General features: G+C 37.7%; 1 protein-coding gene across 2 annotated transcripts in view; it reads left to right on the forward strand.

Moving 5' to 3' along the window:
* Positions 1-21,335, forward strand: part of lypd6 (LY6/PLAUR domain containing 6) — a 195,974-nt gene that overhangs the window by 165,090 nt on the left and 9,549 nt on the right. For both annotated transcript variants that reach the window (XM_028806535.2, XM_028806534.2), the window contains exon 2: positions 13,987-14,176. In XM_028806535.2, the coding sequence (XP_028662368.1) occupies positions 14,059-14,176 (118 nt within the window). In that variant the 5' untranslated portion in view covers positions 13,987-14,058. The remainder of the gene's footprint in view (positions 1-13,986; positions 14,177-21,335) is intronic.

Consider the following 21,335-nt stretch of genomic DNA (forward strand, 5'->3'; position numbering starts at 1 on the left):
GCAGTCTCCCTTCTTTCACATTCTATAAGCTTTTGATGACATGTTTTACCCAAATCCTCCGATTGATGGCTTCTGTAAGAGGAAGTACATGAGCTTACACATACAACCTCCTATACTTCATGCAAACAGTACTAACTAATGCATGCTACCTGTTTGTGCCATTTTGCTGTGAGTAGCCAATCTGTTGAATTGAACGCAATACACTGATATAAAGTAAGATGGCAAGATACCTTCTGGTTGTTAAAATTGTTACCAAGAGGTTCCAGTGCTTTAAAGTTTCATATTCTTTTAGAAAATTTTTCTTTCAACCTATGTACATTATTTATATAACTGATGTCCTTTTATGCTAAGGGCGACTTGGTGTTGCAGTGGTAGCTGCCCTGCTGTAAGGACACAGGGTTTGTGTGCTGTGTCCTTCCTGCATGGAGTTTTCATGTCCTCCCCTTGTCTGTATGGGTTTCCTCTTGTTACTCCTGTTCCCCAAAGACATGCAAGCTTGTTAAATCGGCAAGGCTACATTTGTCCTAGAAGGTTTTGGTGTGTGGGTGTGTGTGTGTTCACTATAAGAATGACTGGATTCTTGTCCATGGTTTGGTCCTGCCTTGCCCCTTTATGCTGGCTTCCCCCCCTCCATGACCCCAGTCTGGATTAAGCTGGTTATAAAATGACATAACATATTTTATGCTAAGCTTTTTTTTTTTCTCTACTTTCTATGATGTACAGTAACTAATGAAAATTACTCATACTTAAGCAGTAGGAATAAGGGTTACTAATTAGAGTAAAACTTCTCTTTCATACCTTTAGCCCTGTGCTAGCCTTTTTGTTATGCAGTGTGTCCAGTCCCTCAGAGCAATCTGATTGGTCAGTTTATCTTTGGTGTTATTGGTCAGTTTGGCTGTGGGGATGCAATCAAAAGAGGAAATATGAAAATATTTGTTTGCATATTTTTGTTGTTTATTTTTACACAGGCAGCCCAGTGATCTGCCTTGCATCACTACCTTGGCTGTCCAGAGCCCTGGGTTTGAATCTCAGTCTTTGGTGCTGTCTGTGTGTAGTTTGCATGTTTGTCCCATGACCAAGCAAGTATTCAGGTTTTCTTGCCATATTCCAAAAACATTTGTCTAAGGTTACTTGGTAACTGTAAACCTGAACCCTTGTGACTTTATGCATAAGTATGCCCTGTGATGGACTGACTTCTGTCTTGTTTCACATGCCACTTGGAATGACTCAAGGTTCCCCACTACCCCTTAAGGAACAGGAGTTGTGTTCAGGACATAAATGGATTGTAGCTCTTCAAAATAACTGTTAATCCCACCAGCAACAGTGAAGTATGTCTGCCATAAATGCTGCAAGTCTAAAACTGTATCCACATAGATGACATGTTTCTGTAAATAAAAACAAAATCAGTTGATGGATTGTCTGAATCTTTTCAGTTCTCCATTTTGGAACTCCATCGTGGTGTTGCGTGACTTCTGCATATTCCAAATTCTAGATTTTGTCATTTACATGTTATTTCTACAGTAATATTTATTTTGATTATTGATTTAATTTATACTTGAGCTTATAGCCAAACCTTCTCACAGTTAGTTATGTTATACAGTCGGGTACGAGGCTGTGGAAGTCCTCGCAAATTTTTGAAGGCATCCTTTTTGTACGTTGTCCGTCTACATTTGGATAATATTTTGTGGGAAAAACCTGAAGATGTCATTATGAAAGTAAAAAGGGACAGCTAAAGAACCCTGGAGCATAGGACAATAATGAATGTCTAATGGCTATTAGAGAGATCACCAGCACGATGAATATATAATTGCATCATTTTCATGCTGCATCGTATCCAGCCCTGAGTGAATATGGCTTTTAATATGCATTATTGAACATGACATAAAAGTTAAAGAGGAGGCAAATGCTGAAAATTAGTGGGATTTATAATGCAGAAAATACCAGACAGATGAAAACTGCCAAAAAGATTTTTAAAATTAGACTAGTGATTGCATATAAAAACTTTAAGTTAGTAATAATGTTTAAAAGATTGATCAATGCAGTGAAGTAAAATGTACTGCATTTCTTTTTGAGTTTAAATGATGTCTGGAAGACCAAGGCAATAATCAGTGATCAGTGCACATCCGTAAGCAGCTTTCACGAAAACTGCATTTGCACAATTTTATATTAAAGCATTTTGTGGTTTCTTGCCTCTGTATAGCTAAAGCCTTTGTCTATTAACAGCCAAAAAGGACAGGGACCAGATGATTGTTAATTTATGTAGGCAACTGTTAAAGCAAAACTCACCAAAACCCCACCTAGTGACCCCAGTCTTTTCTACCAGCTTTAAAGTCCATGGGCCTCATTGCATCTTTCTGGCTCTTTAATCCACTCTGCTGTGTCCTCTACCTATGATATATGGCTGTTTCACCATTAACCGTGGTCAGAATAATTAAGAGGATTTCTGTTATAAAGAAAGAAATCTGAAATAATGCAACAAATAAAATTTTCAGATTTTGAATGAAGCTAGAATATGTTTTTCATGTGCACATATTTCAGATATGTTTGTGCAGATTGTGCAGGCTCCACATCAGCCTAGTATGAGTAAGTAAGTTTAGCTAGTGAGAGTGTATGGGTGTGCCTTGCTATGGACTGACTACTCATGTATGCTCAGTCCCATTTAAACCTGATGCTGTTGGGATATGCCTTGGCCCGAGACCCTAAACATGGTCGAAGTAGATTTGCAAAATGAATCAATGGATTCTTGGAATAGGTGTGAAAAACAGCAGTTATTTCTAATATGGGTGTATATGCCATTTGAATCTTTCAATTTTTAAATTGCATCCTGCTATCAAATCTTCCATCCACCTGTTCAATAATTTTTTAACCTACCTACCATTTTCGGGGTCCTGGGGGACCATTGTCTATCTCTGTAGTACTAAGTGAACTAATGCCGGACAGGCCATTAGTCCATCATAAGGCACTTTCACGTGTACACCCACACTCAATCATACTGGAATAATTTATTAACTCCAGTTATATTAACACATCTTTTGGGATATGAAAGGAATACCTGAGTATTTACAAGGAAAACTCTTACAGACAGTGCCATGCCCTGGAATCTGAACCAAAACTCAGGAGCTATGATACAATAGTACTAAACATGATGCCAGTGGCAAATCATGAATCCTTGCTGCAAGGGGTTCACTACAAACTTCACTTCACTTCAATGATAAGTGATAAATGATTAGAAGACCTAAAGTCTTTGTTGGCTTTCATCATGTACGTTTCTCCTTCTGGTAAAGTAACTTGCCAACAGCCTGCAGTGGGTGAGTTTGGCGGTTAAATATGAAATGCTGGCCTATAGTTCAGTAACCAGACTCCATAGAAGGGTCACATAATTGACAGGTCAGAGACACTGGGTAATTTTCTTTCAGAACCAGTCTGGGCTCACTAACTGTGTTTGACAATTAATAGCGTAACCTAATTGGAATTTAATCATGAATTATGCCCAACAATGGCTCTTCATTATATGGAGCACGCCTGCACAGATGTTGGGCCTTGGAATGAATCTTGACCTGTCTCAAACAGTTTTGAGTGCTTTTTTTCAGTTGCTCTAGTGTGATGGTGATAATAAACCTGTGCATTTTAAGCAATTTAGTAAAAACAGACTCTAGCTGTTAGTTCTCTAACCTCACTTTTGTGTTAGATTCTGGGTTTGTGACTTGTGCCATGGAACTTTAACTGAAACTTCAAAGCTGTAAGTTCTTATTCTTCAGAAGATGAGATTTTAGAAGATATGTATTAAAACAAAAACCAAAGGGGCCCTCTGCTACCTTGGAAAGAAAATGCTTTGCAACTGCAAGTAAAATACCTTTCTCTTTGTTTCATTTAGGAATTCTTCATAATTTAATTTCAGAAGTCTTGCTTTGAGTGGCCAAATCATTCCATCTTGTATATATTTTTGAGTCTGTTGCTGACTGGTCATGACCATGTGCAAGCCATGACCGTGAATAGACTGGAAGGCAGACGGGCCTCCAGCTGGCAGTGACAGATGTTTTACAGCAACTGTGAAGTACTGTGGTAATAGTTAAAAAGAAGAAATGGGTGCTTCCTTCTACTACTGTGATTTCCTGTAGGTGTTTGGGGCTGGGGTGAGGTGAATAGTCAAGCAAATATTCTTTTTTTTTTTTTTTAAAGTTGAATGCTGCCACAGTTGCTGCCTCACTATTCCATGGCCTCAGGTTCAATTTTCGCTGAGCATTCCAGTTTCCTGCCACGTCCTATTGTTGTGAACATTACGCAAATGGTGTCTCCTGGCTTTTGGAATGTGATTTGGGTTAAGTGTAGTTGTGTGTACATGAGTACCCTACGATAGACTGGCATTCTCTTTCAGGGTTGGAGTCTGCATTCTTATACAGCTGATAGGTTGCAGCTTTAATTCTGTAAATGGGCTCTGAAAATGGAAGGATGGATTTAGTTATTTTCAAGTACACTAAACTATTGCTTTCTTCCATAACAGCTTTAGTTAAATTCATTGCTCAAGTTTTCTTTTAACACCTCTAAAATATTTTAAAGCTTTGTGATTTCCATTATTAGCATTACCTTTTTAGTGCTTTTTACTTGAGTTGACTACTCAATTTAAGAACAGTTGTGGTGCATGGCTCTGATATTAAAATAGTCGAGGCATGTCTTTAAAGATACATGGCGTGCGTTAATTGTGTTTGTTCTTTTTAGTGCTGTTTTTTTTTATTTTGAATAAATGCAATTTTATTAAGGTTGACACTTTGTTATACAGTATAGACATTGTGTTCCCTGGCATTGCCAAGTATTCATTTAAAATATTGCTGTAGATTTTACTTTACACTCAGATGGAGTAAGCAGCATACAGTCATCCTTGAGTGAAACAGTATGACTGGAGACCTCAGGCTACAAAACAGAGACTTACAGGGAAATGCGTCCATTTGAAGTAGAAAAGCTCATTTAAAGGATGAGAAGAATTTGGAAAGCTTTTATCATATCCGTTTACGATCGTGGCGGCTCATTCTGCCCCTGAGCCTACCTAGTCGTATGTAACCAGTAGACATAACCCTTTAGCTGAGCAGAGTGCAGCCTCAAATATGGCAGGTTGCAATGGGGATATACTGTTAAATAATAAGCTTGCAACCTAAAATTGAAATAAATAGCTAAGTAGAGTATAGGCCATGACAAAAATGAGTTTTATTATAATAGACATCAAAACTAAATTTCCAGAAGGTGTCCTGCTTGAAAGGCAAGTGTTCTAGCTTATTGGACTGTCATTAATATCTGTGTAGCTCTTTTCTTTGTTGTTCGAGCACATTGTAGAATTTCATGCCACTTTCTCTCACCACGAGACCCTCTGCTGCCCATGGGCAGGTCAAGGCCTAAAATTACACAGAAGAACCTGGTTTATGGTAAGAAGTACCTGTGTGCCATATTTCAAGGATCTGGTTTATAAAACAAAGCTATGCATAAAAACGAACAAACAGAAATTGTGCTTTAATGATGCAGGGATTACTGTATACATGTTTTTAAATATTCAAAGTTAATAAATTAAACTTTAGGATTTGTAGAAGTGAAGATTTATTTTATTTTCAGCCAAATCAGGGTCTCTGAAAATCATATAGTTCTAACAAGTAAATTTTACTTTAGAAAAGACTTTCTTCTGTATCAAAATGTTATTGATAATTGTAGTTCACTTTGTGTAAATCTCAATTGATTTTGAGTTTTTTCTTTGTGTTTTTTTTTCCTCACTTTGACACATTATAAATAAAAGCAACCTTTTCCCCTTTGGCATGCATTCATTCATTCATTTTAACCTTAAGCTTCAGAAGACACCAGGTGTCCTGTTCATAAACACTAGCCAAAGAAAACAAACTTTTATTTTTTAGATCCACTCTCTGACACCGTTTGTTTGCTCCAAAAACAAGGGCAGTCTTTGGGAAGCATGCCTGCCACATTATTGGATTAAGGGATGTACGTTTACTAAGGCAAAACAAAGATGGATCGATTTTCCTAGCTGTCTGTCTGGCATTAGATCAGACGTATTTCATGAGTAATGTAAATTGTTTTATAAGCAGTGCTGTCTTGCTAAATTACTTCAAAGAAATTGTAGACGTACAGTACGACATCCCTATATTGTAATGCTTTTATCAGCAAAATGCTGCCAGATAACACTGACAAATAGAGTTTTTTTTTTTTAATTCACCATATTAGTTTCCATAAAAATGGTGATGAGGCAGAATGGTGGAACGGTTGTTAACAGTGCCACCTCATAGATCTGCCATGCTAGGTTTGAATCCAATGCCAAGTTGTTTTCTGTATGGAGTTGACATGGTCTGGCTGTGTCTGTGATTTTTCTTCCTGTATTCCCTGGTAGGTTAATTGGTGATTCCAAACTGGTCCTGTGTGATTGTGGGGTTTGGACATGAGTTGGGTTTGTGATCATCTGACACCTGTCTGGGCTATTTCCTAACTTCCACTGCCTGGATAGGCTCTCGCACTCTGTAACCTTAAATTGGATTTTGCAGGTCTGAAAATGTTGTGTTATTTTTTTGCATAAGGGTAACACACGCAGGAATATGATAGATTCCATTTGATTTCCGAAATATTCTTCTGGAGAGTTAATTTATTTCAAGTTTCAGAACTGTTTTTATATTGTTAAGCAGGTGACCTGATGTTATTTGCCTTACATGAAGTACTTTGTAAAGCGCTGGTGAGAAACATTGCATAATATGAAGTTCTGTTGCGGCAGTGCTAGTCACTCCATCTTCATTTGGCATATGCGTACTGTACCTCCTTCTTTTGATTACATCCTTCAGATTGTGATTGAGGGACAGCTCAAAAACCCCTTGCAAGGAAGTGTCCATCACCATCATCAGCGCTCTGTTCCATCCGTTTGGGTATTTTCAGTGTGTGGTGAGGCAGTTTTAATGGGACTACACTCATTCACCACATCAGCTATTTTATTTGGAAAAAGACAATATATAAGTGGTAGCCATCTGGTTCAGTGTCTCTAGTTAAATTTAAAATTGTTTGTTAGCAGAAACTTAACCCAATGTGTGTGCATAATGATGGTCACTTAAATTTTTTTCCCCAAGAAAAGTTGGACAAAATTAGCTATTGCAATGTACATAATCTGAAATTCTGTACCTGTGGCATTTACTTTTATTAACCTACAAATTTAGAAAAGAGCAGGAAAAAAATGTAACATGTTGTACAGTACAAAATGTGGCTAAATATAATTATGTATTTGCTTGCAGAATTCTCTTGTGGTTTTTTGCAAAAATTAAGGCATTCTGAATTATAAGGGTCAGAGGCAAGGCCCACACTATGCTCTCACTTTTAGTTCACTGAGCAGTTAAAATCACAAAGAATCAACCTCTTTTGAAGCATGTCCACTGGCATGGAAGTAAGGAATGTTTAGAATTAGCCGTTCCTCATACAAAGCAGGATTGCTATTGTTCTGGTTCCTAATAAAGACAAGGATAACATGGCCCTTTTTTCTCGTTTAATTTGAACATATCAGCAACTGAGTTGAGTAACGTCTAGATTACACACAGCAAATGAACAGATGAAACAGAGCAAGAGCATGTGTTGATATTATGATACCATGGGTTCACACGGGTCAAAGTGCTCAGTATTTCTATATATTGAATTCAAGGTTAATCTCTCAGACTTTTTAATGAGACTTTAAATGAACAGTATTCATAAAGTAAAAAATGGGAAGAAACAGACCCTACGATTTAATGCATAGATATCAGAATCTATATATATTTATAAAAGCCAAATATCACTGACTCACTCATCACGAAATCTTCTGAACCATGAGGAATTGGGACTTGAAATTTAGAATGTAGGTTACCCTTGGCCCATAGGTGCTTACTAAGAAACGGTTTTAAAATATTTTGTGGTCCAAGCGCGTTCTGTCTGTATGTCTGACTGTTTTTCACGAGAGAATTACTTAACAGATTTAGATCTGGTTGTTTTCTATAATTCACTTGAACTTTCTGGTTGATTTTGCGACTTCTCTCACCGCACTGCCGCTAAGTACCATAGGTAACTTGCGGTACAGATGTATTTATGCAAATCCAACAGAGTGGCTGTGGGCCGAGAGCAGGGGGGCGGGGCCTTCATCATTCACTCGCCAACCTCTGTTCGAGTTAGTCTACGTCTCGCCACGCGTTGGAGTGCACCTTACCTCCACTTAACTAGTGATACCTGTTTGTTCAACAGACATTATCATTACCTACAGACTGTTAACGAGTAACGGTTGACATTTTTGAGAGAGAGATCAGACCTCCATGTGTTTTAGAGGGTAGCTGCTGATTGCCAGAGAAATCACAGCCATTTGCTTTTCTTTCCACATCTATTGATTTTTAAAGTTTTTCCTGTTTTATTACTATGTGGGCAAAACCACAGGGTACAGCTAGTAATATATAAATACCCAAAGGGAAGTCCTCTCTAGAGGTTTGCATGCAAGCCCTAGTTGATCATTAGGGGTTTAAGTGGATCACTTAAAGTCATTTTGGAGTTCATTCTTCAATTTATTATTGCTTTTTAACAATACTCTCTGATTTACTTTGCTATCTGGGAAAGGCTTTGCAGACACATTGGATTGTTATAACATGCAACATGGCATGTTAAATAATGTTCATTAATAATTATGTACAAAATTCAGAAACTATGGATGGATAGATAACCAATACACATATGTGCTGTATTCATAATGTAGGCTCTTCACTGGTCAGTCACCCTTCATGTGTTTTTCTCAGCCTGCTCCTTCTTTTGTGAATGGGTGCCATTTCATTTCAGGGCACACTGAACATTTGAATTCATTTGTACTGAGCCAGTTCAGTGTCTCCTGTTAATTTGCAGGCTACATCTTTTAGTGTCAACACGGGCATAGAGTAGTATGTTGGCAGCTGAATGCTGGTCACTGACGGTGCACTGGTTATTCAGATGACTATGTTTGAATTCAGTTTCTGCCTCTTTATTTTGATCTCAAAAAAAAGAAAAGAATTAAAGGTCTTCCCAAAGTTGCATGAAATGGAAATTTTCTGTTTTGACTTGAGACGTGTATTGTTTTTGATATGTGGCTGAAAATGTTTGCATGGTTGACACACCTAAAGCACAAAGAGTGTGAAGTAATGTTACTTTGCATAAGCTGAATGCAACATTGATAAACATTTACAGAAACTGGCTTGTACTGCTGTTTTGGACAAAATGTAATGTTGCTTCGTAGGTTGTATGGTAGGCTGTAACATTATTATTTTAAATACTTTATAATCTACAGTATACTATTTTTAGATATTTGTTTCGTAGTATCTTTTTGTGTCTCAATATACAGCAGTTGTTTATTGCTGTCGTCCTTAGTGGTTTTCTTCAGAATGTTGCCTCTGAAGAATTCCCAAAATGCATTAGCTTTTAAAGCTGATGGCCATCTAAGCTGGCCACTGAATGTGGAGTTTCTTGAGTGCTTCTAGTAGACTCTGAATTGACCAAATTTTTTCCAACTTAGGCTTTTTTATGGCCAGAGTGTTCATGTATTCAATCCCATGATATTCTTTTTATTATCTTTGTTTACTTCTCATTAGTAGTGGATACTGTATATTAAACCTGTTTGTATATAGTTGGGCTGACAATTTAATTGTCAGTTTCCTAAATTAATTTAAAACTGTTCCTTTAATGTATGTATCCGTTAAAGACCTCATTTTCATCTCACCCTGTTTTGTTGTTGACGAAGTGTGTGATACGATGTGAAAACTCACAGCTTTAATTGAAAGGCAATGTTTATTCCTAAAGGGAAGCGCTCTGTGATGCTTGTCTTACCTTTAAGGCCTGGCCAGTTGAAGTTCATTGTGCTTGTTATTTTAACCATGTAAGGGTAAAGAAACGTACAAGATAAGTATGTAATGCATTTCATAGGATTACTATAGTTATGAAACAAGTATGTTCCCAAATAGAGAGAAAGTAGTCCTTTATGAATCTCCTCTCTAAGATTTTGAGTGAACCTCTTACCCACATGACCTCCTTTGTTTAGTTTGAAGCCCAAGGGAAAGGCTTACTTTTTTGCTTAGTCGGCCAGTGTCTTATCAGTAAGGAACACTCTTCCCACAGGCTGGACAGGATTAATAAACTTTATGCTCACAGTGATAGCATCCTTTAGCTAGTTATGTTTCAAATAAAACTGGCTTTCAATTTCTCTGAAGGCAAGATTTAAAATTTGTTATAAGTTTTAATCCAACCTCTACTGCTGCTTATCAATTACATAGTTATAAAAAAAGAAATAACGTTTATGAGACAGTGAAACACTCTGATATAGTATGTCATACCAGTAGGTGCAGACTTCATTTGTCTTATTGAGCTAATTTATTTTGGTTCTTTACAGAGATGCTTTTTACCTGCAAAATTTGTAACACATTGCTACATTTTTGTGGATATGTGATTCAAGCCTAAAATGTTTTCCAGTGGAAAGTTATGGTTAAAATTGCTTCCACTTGTGGGTATTAGAATTAATGCATATTTTGCTAAGGTAAGGATTAAAACTGCATCTTGTCTTAGTCGGTCAATGAAGTCCTGTCCAGTCATCATCAAATTTTAAAATTGCAAGTGGTCCAGGGCAATGCCGGATACTGCAGACACAAAAAGTGTCTGATCTGCCATATGGTAATGGCAGAAGTGCCTACGCCTTCTTAAAGGTGCCATGCATATACTGTATATTCCTACAACTAATCAGGTGATATTTTTACATGTCACTGTAATATTCACAAGTAAAACTGATGTTTAAACTGAATGCCATCTTGGATCAGAATATTGTTCAGTGTGAACTGCCCCTGAATCTCTTCTGAGCACAGGCTTATTTTGTGGCTTGCCATGGCTGACCTTTCAACTTATGATCTTCTGGTTGTGCCTGCAGTAATTGTTGTGTTCGTTAGCTTTTATGTATAATATTCCATTAGATTCATTTTTATGCACATTTAAGTATAGTGGATTGAAACAGTTGTTAGATATTCATACTGATTTATGAAAAAATTGCTTTACATTTCTTATTAGTAATGTCGACTGTTAGTGTTGCTTTCTTTATTACACATTTTGCGAGTACTGCACTGGCTCAAACTTAATGCTTCTGGCCATAAGCCTTCTGAGACTGCAAAGGCATTGGTGACAATGTCTTAAATTTAACATTTTTGTCACTTTTACAAGCATTTCAGGTTTAATCATGTGTTTGTTTTGCCTTCTAAAATATATAAATTACACCTCTAGACATCTGGTTTCAGATTTACTATGGGATACATGTGCAATAAGCAAGAAAATTCTAATTATTTTATGCTGCACAAGGTACATCTTTACATGTCAGTTTTTTAGATTTCTGTTTTATAAGCTGTAATATCAAAAGTGCAGAAATAATTCTGTGTTAGATGCAGAGAAAACAGTAAGTGTTGCGCAGTAATTAAATTGATGCCACACTCCCTGCATGAAGTTTGGAAGTTCTTCCCTCGTCAGTGCAGGTTCGTGTTTAGGGACTTGGGGAGAACACGTGAGCTTCACACCCAGGGCGTTGGATCTGCCAGGCAGCAATACTAACCACTGTGCCACTCCTCTATAGACACACACACATACTGTACATGTTGAAAAATATATCTGAAGGTGAACTTGATATGATGTGAATTGATAGACTGATGCTTTTATACAATAAAATGTTATATTGAATTAAGATATGGGCCACAATAGAGGACAGCCTGTCAAATAGTGATGCTGTTAGAAGTGAACGAATTGTAAGATAAAGTATTAGAATAACTGGTCATTTTGATATATGACTGTTTTAATACTGTGAAATTTACTGCAGTTCTTTTCTCTTTAGATTGATGGTATAAATCTGAGGTTATGTTTATCAGTTTACAATTTACATACTTATTTTTGTGTTGCTGGAAACACTCTGTTTTGTTAGAGGACTCACGGCAATTCATTTTTTACTTGTACTTAAATGTTGATCTGTGTAATTTTAGTTTGCATTGTAATTTGTCAAAAAGCACCAAGTTAGGATTATAAAATGAAAAGCAGACTGTTTTTTATTTAAAATTGTTAATTAGGGTGATTAATGCTGCATCTAGTTTATTTATATTAATAGAGGTAGCAATGGAGACACTGTGTATCTGAAGCATTTGCATTGCAGTTTTCAAAATAAATAAGTTTACAACTAGATAAGCATGTAGGTTTACAAAAAAAGTAAATGTTCATACTGGATAAGGTCATGCACATACTGGATGAGTATGAAATGAGGTCTGGTTTAGTCTTCATCAATGTTCACACTGTTTCTAAAAGCAAACCCAGGTTAAAGCTTGCATTATTGCTGTGTTTTTCTTTTAAAGTATTTATTGCACTTTTCAATTGTATTCTATTTACAACATATTGTAAAAAAGATAAAGATAATTTAACTTACCTTCGTTTCTTCCGTTTTTTCATTTTCCATTTTGTACCAGCCTTTGATGTGTTTTGTGCTAGAGGGATTACATTTCTTTATTTGCAATCTTGTACTCTAATTTGCCTGATTTCAAATGATGCTGGTCATCTTGGTTTATCAAATAACATGTTTGTGTTTTTTTTTTTTGTTTTTTTTTTTAAATATACATTCAGATACACTCACATTTGGTGGCAATAGTACACACCTCTCTAGACGTCACTAGGATCAATGGGTTTACGCCTGTATGGTGGTGTTATTTAGCTGCAGTGGATGTTGCTTACCTTTGACTGTCACCAGCCTGAGCTCTTTAGAATGTAAATGAATGGTTGCCACAAACATCTCTGTTATTATAGCAGAAAGACATGTCATGAGCATGCTGTCTGGTAGAAAAACTTATTGAAAATGAAAGGATAATCAGTTTTAAGTTTCTGGAAAAAGAATTTAAAGGAACATAACAAGTAGAGGCCCCTGAGGAAAATGAGTAATGATTCTATTGATGATCGTCATAATTACACATTTTACTGCCTTTTCCATAGTCAAAGCTCCTGATTCAAAAATCAATGGAAAACAATACAAATAAGTGTCAAACATTACAACTACAGTTGCATGGTATACTGGTACTGGAAAATTAACGAAAAACATACATTTTAAAACTGTACGGCACCAGCATTTCAAGATTTTCGGTACTGGAAGAGAATATTAGCTTCCCTCTCAATCCCCCAAATTCTCCAACTAGACACTCGCTATTCCAGTTGTGATAAAACATCTGTTCTGCAGAGATCACATATCAAAACGAAATGCTTTGATGTGATCATAACTTCACGGCCCCCCACCAACGCGATTGGGACTTCACGGCTCTCAAGAGGCACACCAAAGAGGTCGGAGTAAAATGGGGGTTGTGAAGTTATTCGTTATTTGCTTCTAAACTGTTTTGGTACTGGTACTCTGGTCAGAAATCTGATATTGATCCAGTGTTAATTACAACACAAAGGCAAACACAAAAAATAACACAATGATTAAAAACCATAGCTATAAACTGAATATTACCAATAATGACCTGATCAATAAAAAATAACTGCATAGAAACACAAAAAATAGCAAATCATAAGACTACAGTTCCAAATTGAAAATAACATGAAACACGTCTTTGGAAATTATCACTACACAAAGGTAGAAAAAAAATAAAACTGCAATTTCAAATCATAAATAATATCTTACTGAACAGGAAACATAATTGTGGTAGAAAAGAAAGGAACATTCCCAATGTGAATTATGTGCCTTTTTGAACAGTTGAAGTTTAAATTAGGCTTGAAAATAAAGATCCAGTAACCTTTAGCAAGCCTGCCATTCCAACATATAGATGTCCCCAACCTGAAGTCGCTTATCGACAATGGATCAGTGGTTAGATGGATCACAAAAATTGTTGGCATAAGTTGACTGTTGTAAAAACCGTACAGAAAATGTGTTCTTTAACTAAGTCCTGGACCTTTCCCGTTGTAATCTGTTACTTTATTTCATTGTAGGTGTCCTGTCTTTCATCTGTGAAGGAGGTGTTCACCCACCAGGTATCTGTATGAGTGAGGCTACCTACGGCAATGGAACCCTGGCCTGCAGTGGCCTGGGTCCTGCTTTTGAGCCAAATTGCTGATTGGCTAAAAGGAGTACACTGTCGGGACTTTACTGTAAAGGACATCATTTACCTTCATCCATCTAGTAAGAAAATATTTTGTAAATAAAAACCTCACTTTCTTGGTTGTGTCTTAATCTTTAATCAATGTCAAAACTGTAACAGAAAATAAATTAATCATTAAGGACTGAATTATGAAAAGAATATTGAGTGAACTTTTCTTTTAGATTTTTCCCAAAACTGTTTTCTGAGCTGTGGGACACTTTCTTGTCATATTGGAGGTTTACATTTTTTTTTGTTTAGAGGTTATCTTGTTTATATATAAAATCTATTCACTTTGATATGTTTAAAAGTCTCTTCAAAGCAAAGACTGGGAGAATTACTAGAAGGCCGCTCTTTTTTTTTTTTTAAGCAACTAAATCATTCTGTTCACTTCAACAATATGATGTGTGAAAAAAAAAATATATAATGCAGCCAAGTTAAACTGTAAAAAAAAAAAAAAAAAACTCTGCTCGTTTAAGGACAAGTGCATTCTTGATATCCTCTCAATGTAGAAAGACCAGAAAAGGTATGAACTGTTCTCTCAGGCTATTTGAAGAATTTAAAATATTGAAATGATTTAGAAAAAGTAACAATAGCTGGCTTTGTCCTTTTATACAGTAGCCACGCTGTTTTAAGGTTATCTGCCCTATATGTCTAGTGGTTTCAATGCATTTGCATTTTTTTAATTATTGTGCATTTTTACACACTTTCTGTCAACAAATGAATTTTCTATTTTGCTGACCTAAGTGTTATAGTTTTAACCATGAGAGTGTAATGCTGAAACCCTGTAAGCCACATCAGCAAGAATGCCCAGACCTGAAGACTCCCTCTAACACCAGTGATTAAGTAAGGGGTATTATTACAGTCTGTTAGAGGGCATTGTGAATGTGTGAAGTCGATCACTCTCTGAAGAGCTGCCCACTCTGTTGAGGCCAAGGTCTAGGAAAGCGAGACTGCTGGGTTTAGCCTCCCCTGTGATCCGCAGCCAAATGAGATTTATCCACAGCTGCTGCAACAACTGCAAACAACTCTGCTCTGCTCCGCTCTGTTCGCCTCATTCTTGGAACTGATGGAGGGTAAAATTCCAAACACTTCTTCCCTCGCCCTCAGCAGTGCAGCAGTTAAAGGAGAGCAAGCGGAAAAGAGCAGCTTGATCACAGCCAGAGACTGGACTATCTTCCCTTAACATCCCTTCCTTGTATTGGTGGAATTTTTCTCCTGTAAAGCTCTGGTTTAGTTGGTGGCCTTGGGGTCAGAGGATCAGAAGGGTCTGCTTATAGCTTTCCATCCAAATGCTTGTTGATTTGTGTTTGGCTCCTTTTCCAGCTTTAATTGACATAAAAGCACATTTAATTAATCTTGGGACATCTCCAACCCTTGTGGAACTTGGGTGCCCAGGATAAAAATGTGGAGAATACAAATTCTGTGAATTAATTGCCAATTCCAAGGCAAGTCTCTAAAGACTGATTAGATCTCATGATGGTTTTTAGTTCAGCTCTAAGTGAACCTGGCATTTTCTAAGTTTAAAAAATGACAGGCCATTAGATCAGGTTTCAAGCTTCTGTTCCTAAACAGGCCTCTGTGTGTTTAAAAACTGCACCCACCCCCGTAAAGGAAGGCCTAACAGCACAGTGACACAGTGGTTAATGCAGCCTACCACACAGCTCCAAGGAGATATATATATATATATATCCATCCATCCATCCATTTTCCAACCCGCTGAATCCGAACACAGGGTCACGGGGGTCTGCTGGAGCCAATCCCAGCCAACACAGGGCACAAGGCAGGAAACAATCCTATATATATATATATATATATATATATATATATATATATATATGTGTGTGTGTGTATATATATGTGTGTGTGTGTATATATATATATATATATATATATATATACAATTAGGTCCATAAATATTTGGACAGAGACAACTTTTTTCTAATTTTGGTTCTGTACATTACCACAATGAATTTTAAATAATAAAACTCAGATGCAGTTGAAGTGCAGACTGTCAGCTTTAATTCAGTGGGGTCAACAAAACGATTTACATAAAAATGTGAGGCAACTAAAGCATTTTTTTAACAACAATCCCTTCATTTCAGGGGCTCAAAAGTAATTGGACAAATTAAATAACTGGAAATAAAATGTTCATTTCTAATACTTGGTTGAAAACCCTTTGCTGGCAATGACAGCCTGAAGTCTTGAACTCATGGACATCACCAGATGTTGGGTTTCCTCCTTTTTAATGCTCTGCCAGGCCTTTACTGCAGTGGCTTTCAGTTGCTGTTTGTTTGTGGGACTTTCTGTCTGAAGTTTAGTCTTCAACAAGTGAAATGCATGCTCAGTTGGATTAAGATCAGGTGACTGACTTGGCCATTCAAGAATTTTCCACTTCTTTTCTTTAATAAACTCCTGGGTTGCTTTGGCTGTATGTTTTGGGTCATTGTCCATCTGTATCATGAAACGCCGCCCAATCAATTTGACTGCATTTAGCTGGAATTGAGTGGACAGTATGTCTCTGAACACCTCAGAATTCATTCGGCTGCTTCTGTCCTGTGTCACGTCATCAATAAACACTAGTGTCCCAGTGCCACTGGCAGCCATGCACGCCCAAGCCATCACACTGCCTCCACCGTGTTTTACAGATGATGTGGTATGCTTTGGATAATGAGCTGTTCCACGCCTTCTCCATACTTTTTTCTTGCCACCATTCTGGTAGAGGTTGATCTTGGTTTCATCTGTCCAAAGAATATTTTTCCAGAACTCTGCTGGCTTTTTTAGATGTTCTTTAGCAAAGTCCAATCTAGCCTTTCTATTCTTGAGGTTTATGAGTGGCTTGCACCTTGCAGTGCACCCTCTGTATTTACTTTCATGCAGTCTTCTCTTTATGGTAGACTTGGATATCGATACGCCTACCCCCTAGAGAGTGTTCTTCACTTGGTTGGCTGTTGTGAAGGGGTTTCTCTTCACCATGGAAATGATTCTGCGATCATCCACCACTGTTGTCTTCCGTGGACGTCCAGGTCTTTTTGTGTTGCTGAGTTCACCAGTGCTTGCTTTCTTTCTCAGGATGTACCAAACTGTAGATTTTGCCACTCATAATATTGTAACAATTTCTCGGATGGGTTTTTTCTGTTTTCGCAGCTTAAGGATGGCTTCTTTCACCTGCATGGAGAGCTCCTTTGACCACATGTTGTCTGTTCACAGCAAAATCTTCCACATGCAAGCACCACACCTCAAATCAACTCCAGGCCTTTTATCTGCTTAATTGATAATGACATAACGACGGACTTGCCCACACCTGCCCATGAAATAGCCTTTGAGTCAATTGTCCAATTACTTTTGAGCCCCTGAAATGAAGGGATTGTGTTAAAAAAATGCTTTAGTTACCTCACATTTTTATGCAATCGTTTTGTTCACCCCACTGAATTAAAGCTGAAAGTCTGCACTACAACTGCATCTGAGTTTTATTATTTAAAATTCATTGTGGTAATGTACAGAACCAAAATTAGAAAAAAGTTGTCTCTGTCCAAATATTTATGGACCTAACTGTATATATGTATATGTGTGTGTGTATGTATGTATGTATGTATATATAATATATTGTGGGAAACGGCCCGGACACAGACAGGTGGACATCATTTTGTTACCCAACACACGTTTATTTACAATATTTACAAATGTTATGAAGTACACAACCCAGTGCCGCAGCACCAGTCACCCCAAAGTCCAGGCCTTTTTCATCAGTGCCTCTCTTCGCCTCCTCTGCTCCAAGACTCTTGTCCACTTCCACCCGACTCCAGCCCTGAATGAAGGGAGGTGGCCCCTTTTATAGCCACCCGGATGTGCTCCAGGTGCTTCCTGGCAATCTTCCACCAGCACTCCCCTGTGTGGCGGAAGTGCCGGCTGCATCCCCGGAAGCACTCCGGGTGTCCCTGCTTCTCTTCCCCCCCAGCACTTCTGGGTGTGGCGGAAGTGCTGAGATCCAAGGCTGCCAAGGCATCCGGGCGCCCCCTGGCGGTGACCACGGGCCCCTACAGGGTTGAGCTTCATAGCTCTGTACCCGTGGCCCCCAAAGCAACCAGGGCGGTCACCCCCTTGTGGTCTGGAGGAGGAGCAAGCCCTCCTCCGGTCCTCCTGGGCGTCCCAGCTGGGTACCACCCCCAGCCACGTGCCACTATATATATATATATATATATATATATATATATATATATAATATATATAATATATATAATAATAAAATGTGTGTGTGTGTGTATATATGTGTGTGTGCATGTGTTTGTATGTATACTTGATTTCCTTTCTAGCAGCAATATCTATTGATGTTGCCTGTTTCTTCCCACATTTCAAACGCAGGCATGTTATAGTAACTGGCTGTAAGTCGACCTGCATATATGAGTGAATGAGTATACCCTGTGAAATACTGGCATCCTATCCAGGGATGGGTTCCTGCCCTGAACTTGAAGCTGCCTGAAGAGACTCCAGCACTATGTCACTTTTAATTGAAAATGGAAGGTTCGCAAAAAGAATGGATTGAAGGCGCACAAGTGTATTTTCATAAATGTTCTTTATACCTCATAGTAAAGCTATTTTAAAAGTCTTGACTCAAGTGGTAGGTAGTTTGATGTTCACATTATATGAGACCAGAGTATCAGGATTACTGGGCACACATAATATCCCACTACTAACTATACTGTATGTCTGGTGTAAAATAGTGTTGTACATCAACAGTTATTTTGGGATTATAACCTTTCTAGAAGGTGCTCTTAAACAATGATAATAGCTGGTTTTGCTGAAATCTGAACAATTCATGTAGACCTGTTAATTTGTTTTTGAGCCAACATAGTTTTGTCACCATAGTGAGGTTTTTTTTTTTTTTTTTAATCTTGATTTATCTTTTAAACAAAAATAGTTTCAAATTGCTTCATGGTTAATTTGATTAATGAAGGATTAAGTATATTTTTAAATATACAAATGTGCAGCTTGTATCTGTTTTAATGCTTAGACATCTTTCTTTAGGGTTTGGAAAGAATTCTTTCATTTTTCCTTTGTTTGCCCCAGTATATTAATAAAAGCATTTTATTGATGAGATCACTTTTCAGACATTACAGCTTCTTTTTCTGTTGATTCCAGCTGAATAGTTTCAATGCTCATTCAGGATGTTTCTTTTCTTTTTTTTGGTGAAAAATGAACAATAATGTCAAGGTAGTGCTGAGCTCACACAAAGAATAGTTGGATTATCTAATGAGTTTAAGTTTTTGTTCTTTGATTTCATTAGTTGTCATTGCAGTTCCTCCCAGCCCCTAATGTGTTTCTGTATTTTGAAGATACTGATGAATTGCAGCAACTGATTTGTTTTGTTGGACATGATGGCCCAGGTTAAGTTCCCAGCTGGGCCAGTGCGGGTGCTCTCTTAGTCTCCCCGTGTCATATAGATGTTCTTAGGGTGCTCTGCTTTTCCCCAACATTCCAGAGATAATAATAATAATTCATTACATTTATATAGCGCTTTTCTCATATGCACAGTAGACATATCAATTTGATAAGTGTGGACAGGGCTAGTCACTGCTTTGTTCCAATGCTGTCAGGATATTCTTACACCCTCTATCAACCTTCTAATGAACTAAGCAGCCTCAGAAAATGTAAGGATGGTTGCAATAATTCTGCAGAGCCCACTGAATAATTTAATTCAAGGAGGACCACGTCAGTACTTGCTTTTAGTTTATTAGCCTCAAACACTACAGCAATAATCCATCTTTGACCTATGTTTAACCCTGCTCAGGGTCACTGGGTACACCTGTAATAGGAAATGAAACAATGACATCTTGTTCTAAGGGAGAATTTGCTCAGTGTTGAGAAGACATTTATAACAATTAAAGTCCCTGCTAAACACTGTTGTTATAGTAAAGCCTGAAGGGGATGTAACGCTGTTAGGTGTTTGCTAAATAGAACTGGCAAAAAAAAGTGAGGAAATATTTTAACAAAAAAAGAAAAGAAAATGAGCATATGACTACCTATTTCCTGTCTCATGATAGAAAGCCTACGTGCTACAGGTACACTACATGGAGACAGACGTATAGTCTCAGAAGAAGATGGTGACTAATGATAATTTCTGTTGTGTGTGACAAAGCATCGAGGGTGCTGGCGCATTGTGTACTGTGTGTTGCTGCAAGCAACATTCACATTCTTTAAACAACAGTTTAGCTTGGAGGTACTGACGACTTGTCTTGAGGACAGTCATATTATTCTGAGTTGCCTCGGGCTCTACTGGTTTCATTTGCTTGATCATAATAGGAAGATTCTTAGTAGTATAGCATGGTGTGGCAGGTTTTCTCCCCCTTTGTGCACGGGGAACTGAAACACAAGGGACCAAATCTAAAAGAATAGGGGGAACCCCATATGGCTGTCTGGCATACAAAGGAGAATACACAAGCACACAACTTTAGACCAAGAGGAAGAAAGAAAAAAGGAGAGGGAGAGAGAAATCAATCCATGTATTGTTTATACAGCGCCATTGTCGGAAACTTTCCTAAACCAGGAGATTCTAAAAAGTAAATTGCTGCATAAAGTTTAAACTCCACACCAACCCCCATTTTAAACTGGCTTCCAGTTTGCGCACCTGTTACAAAGCTGTTAGATCACTGTAATGTTTAGAATAGAGCCCAGTGCTACACACCAGACAGCATGCCACAGAGCTAAATATGCTTGTATTATTCTATGAAATGACACTAAAGAGGCAAGCAACAAAGAGCATAATGGGAGAGGTGTCAGCTGGTTTATTGTCTGTCTTTGCTAGAGCTGAAATCTGGATGACCCTCAGACTTGCAGCTGTCATAGCTGTGGGGAAATGGGGGGCTAGTCAGATTAGTGTATTAATAGCGCTAAGTGGGATCGTCGAACAACTGGCCTTTTTTATCGTAACAGATGGTTTTTCAGTTTAGTTTGAATTCTTTAAATGAAATGATGACAAGATTTAGTGAATTTATCAAAGCTAAAGTGCTGTCTTGTCTTGTGCTAAAAGCATCCGGTTACGATGAGATTATGGCCTGTGGGTTGCTTTCACTGTAAACTTTGCCTTAGATTGATTAACCTAGACAGAGGCTTCCAGCAAAAACTGTGATTGCACTGTTTTCTTATTTTTTAGTTGTTTGGGCTGGCATCAGTGAACACATTGACAGAAAGTAATTTAGTAATATT

This window comes from Erpetoichthys calabaricus, chromosome 8 (assembly GCF_900747795.2).
Source record: "Erpetoichthys calabaricus chromosome 8, fErpCal1.3, whole genome shotgun sequence".
Classification (NCBI taxonomy): Eukaryota; Metazoa; Chordata; class Cladistia; order Polypteriformes; family Polypteridae; genus Erpetoichthys; species Erpetoichthys calabaricus.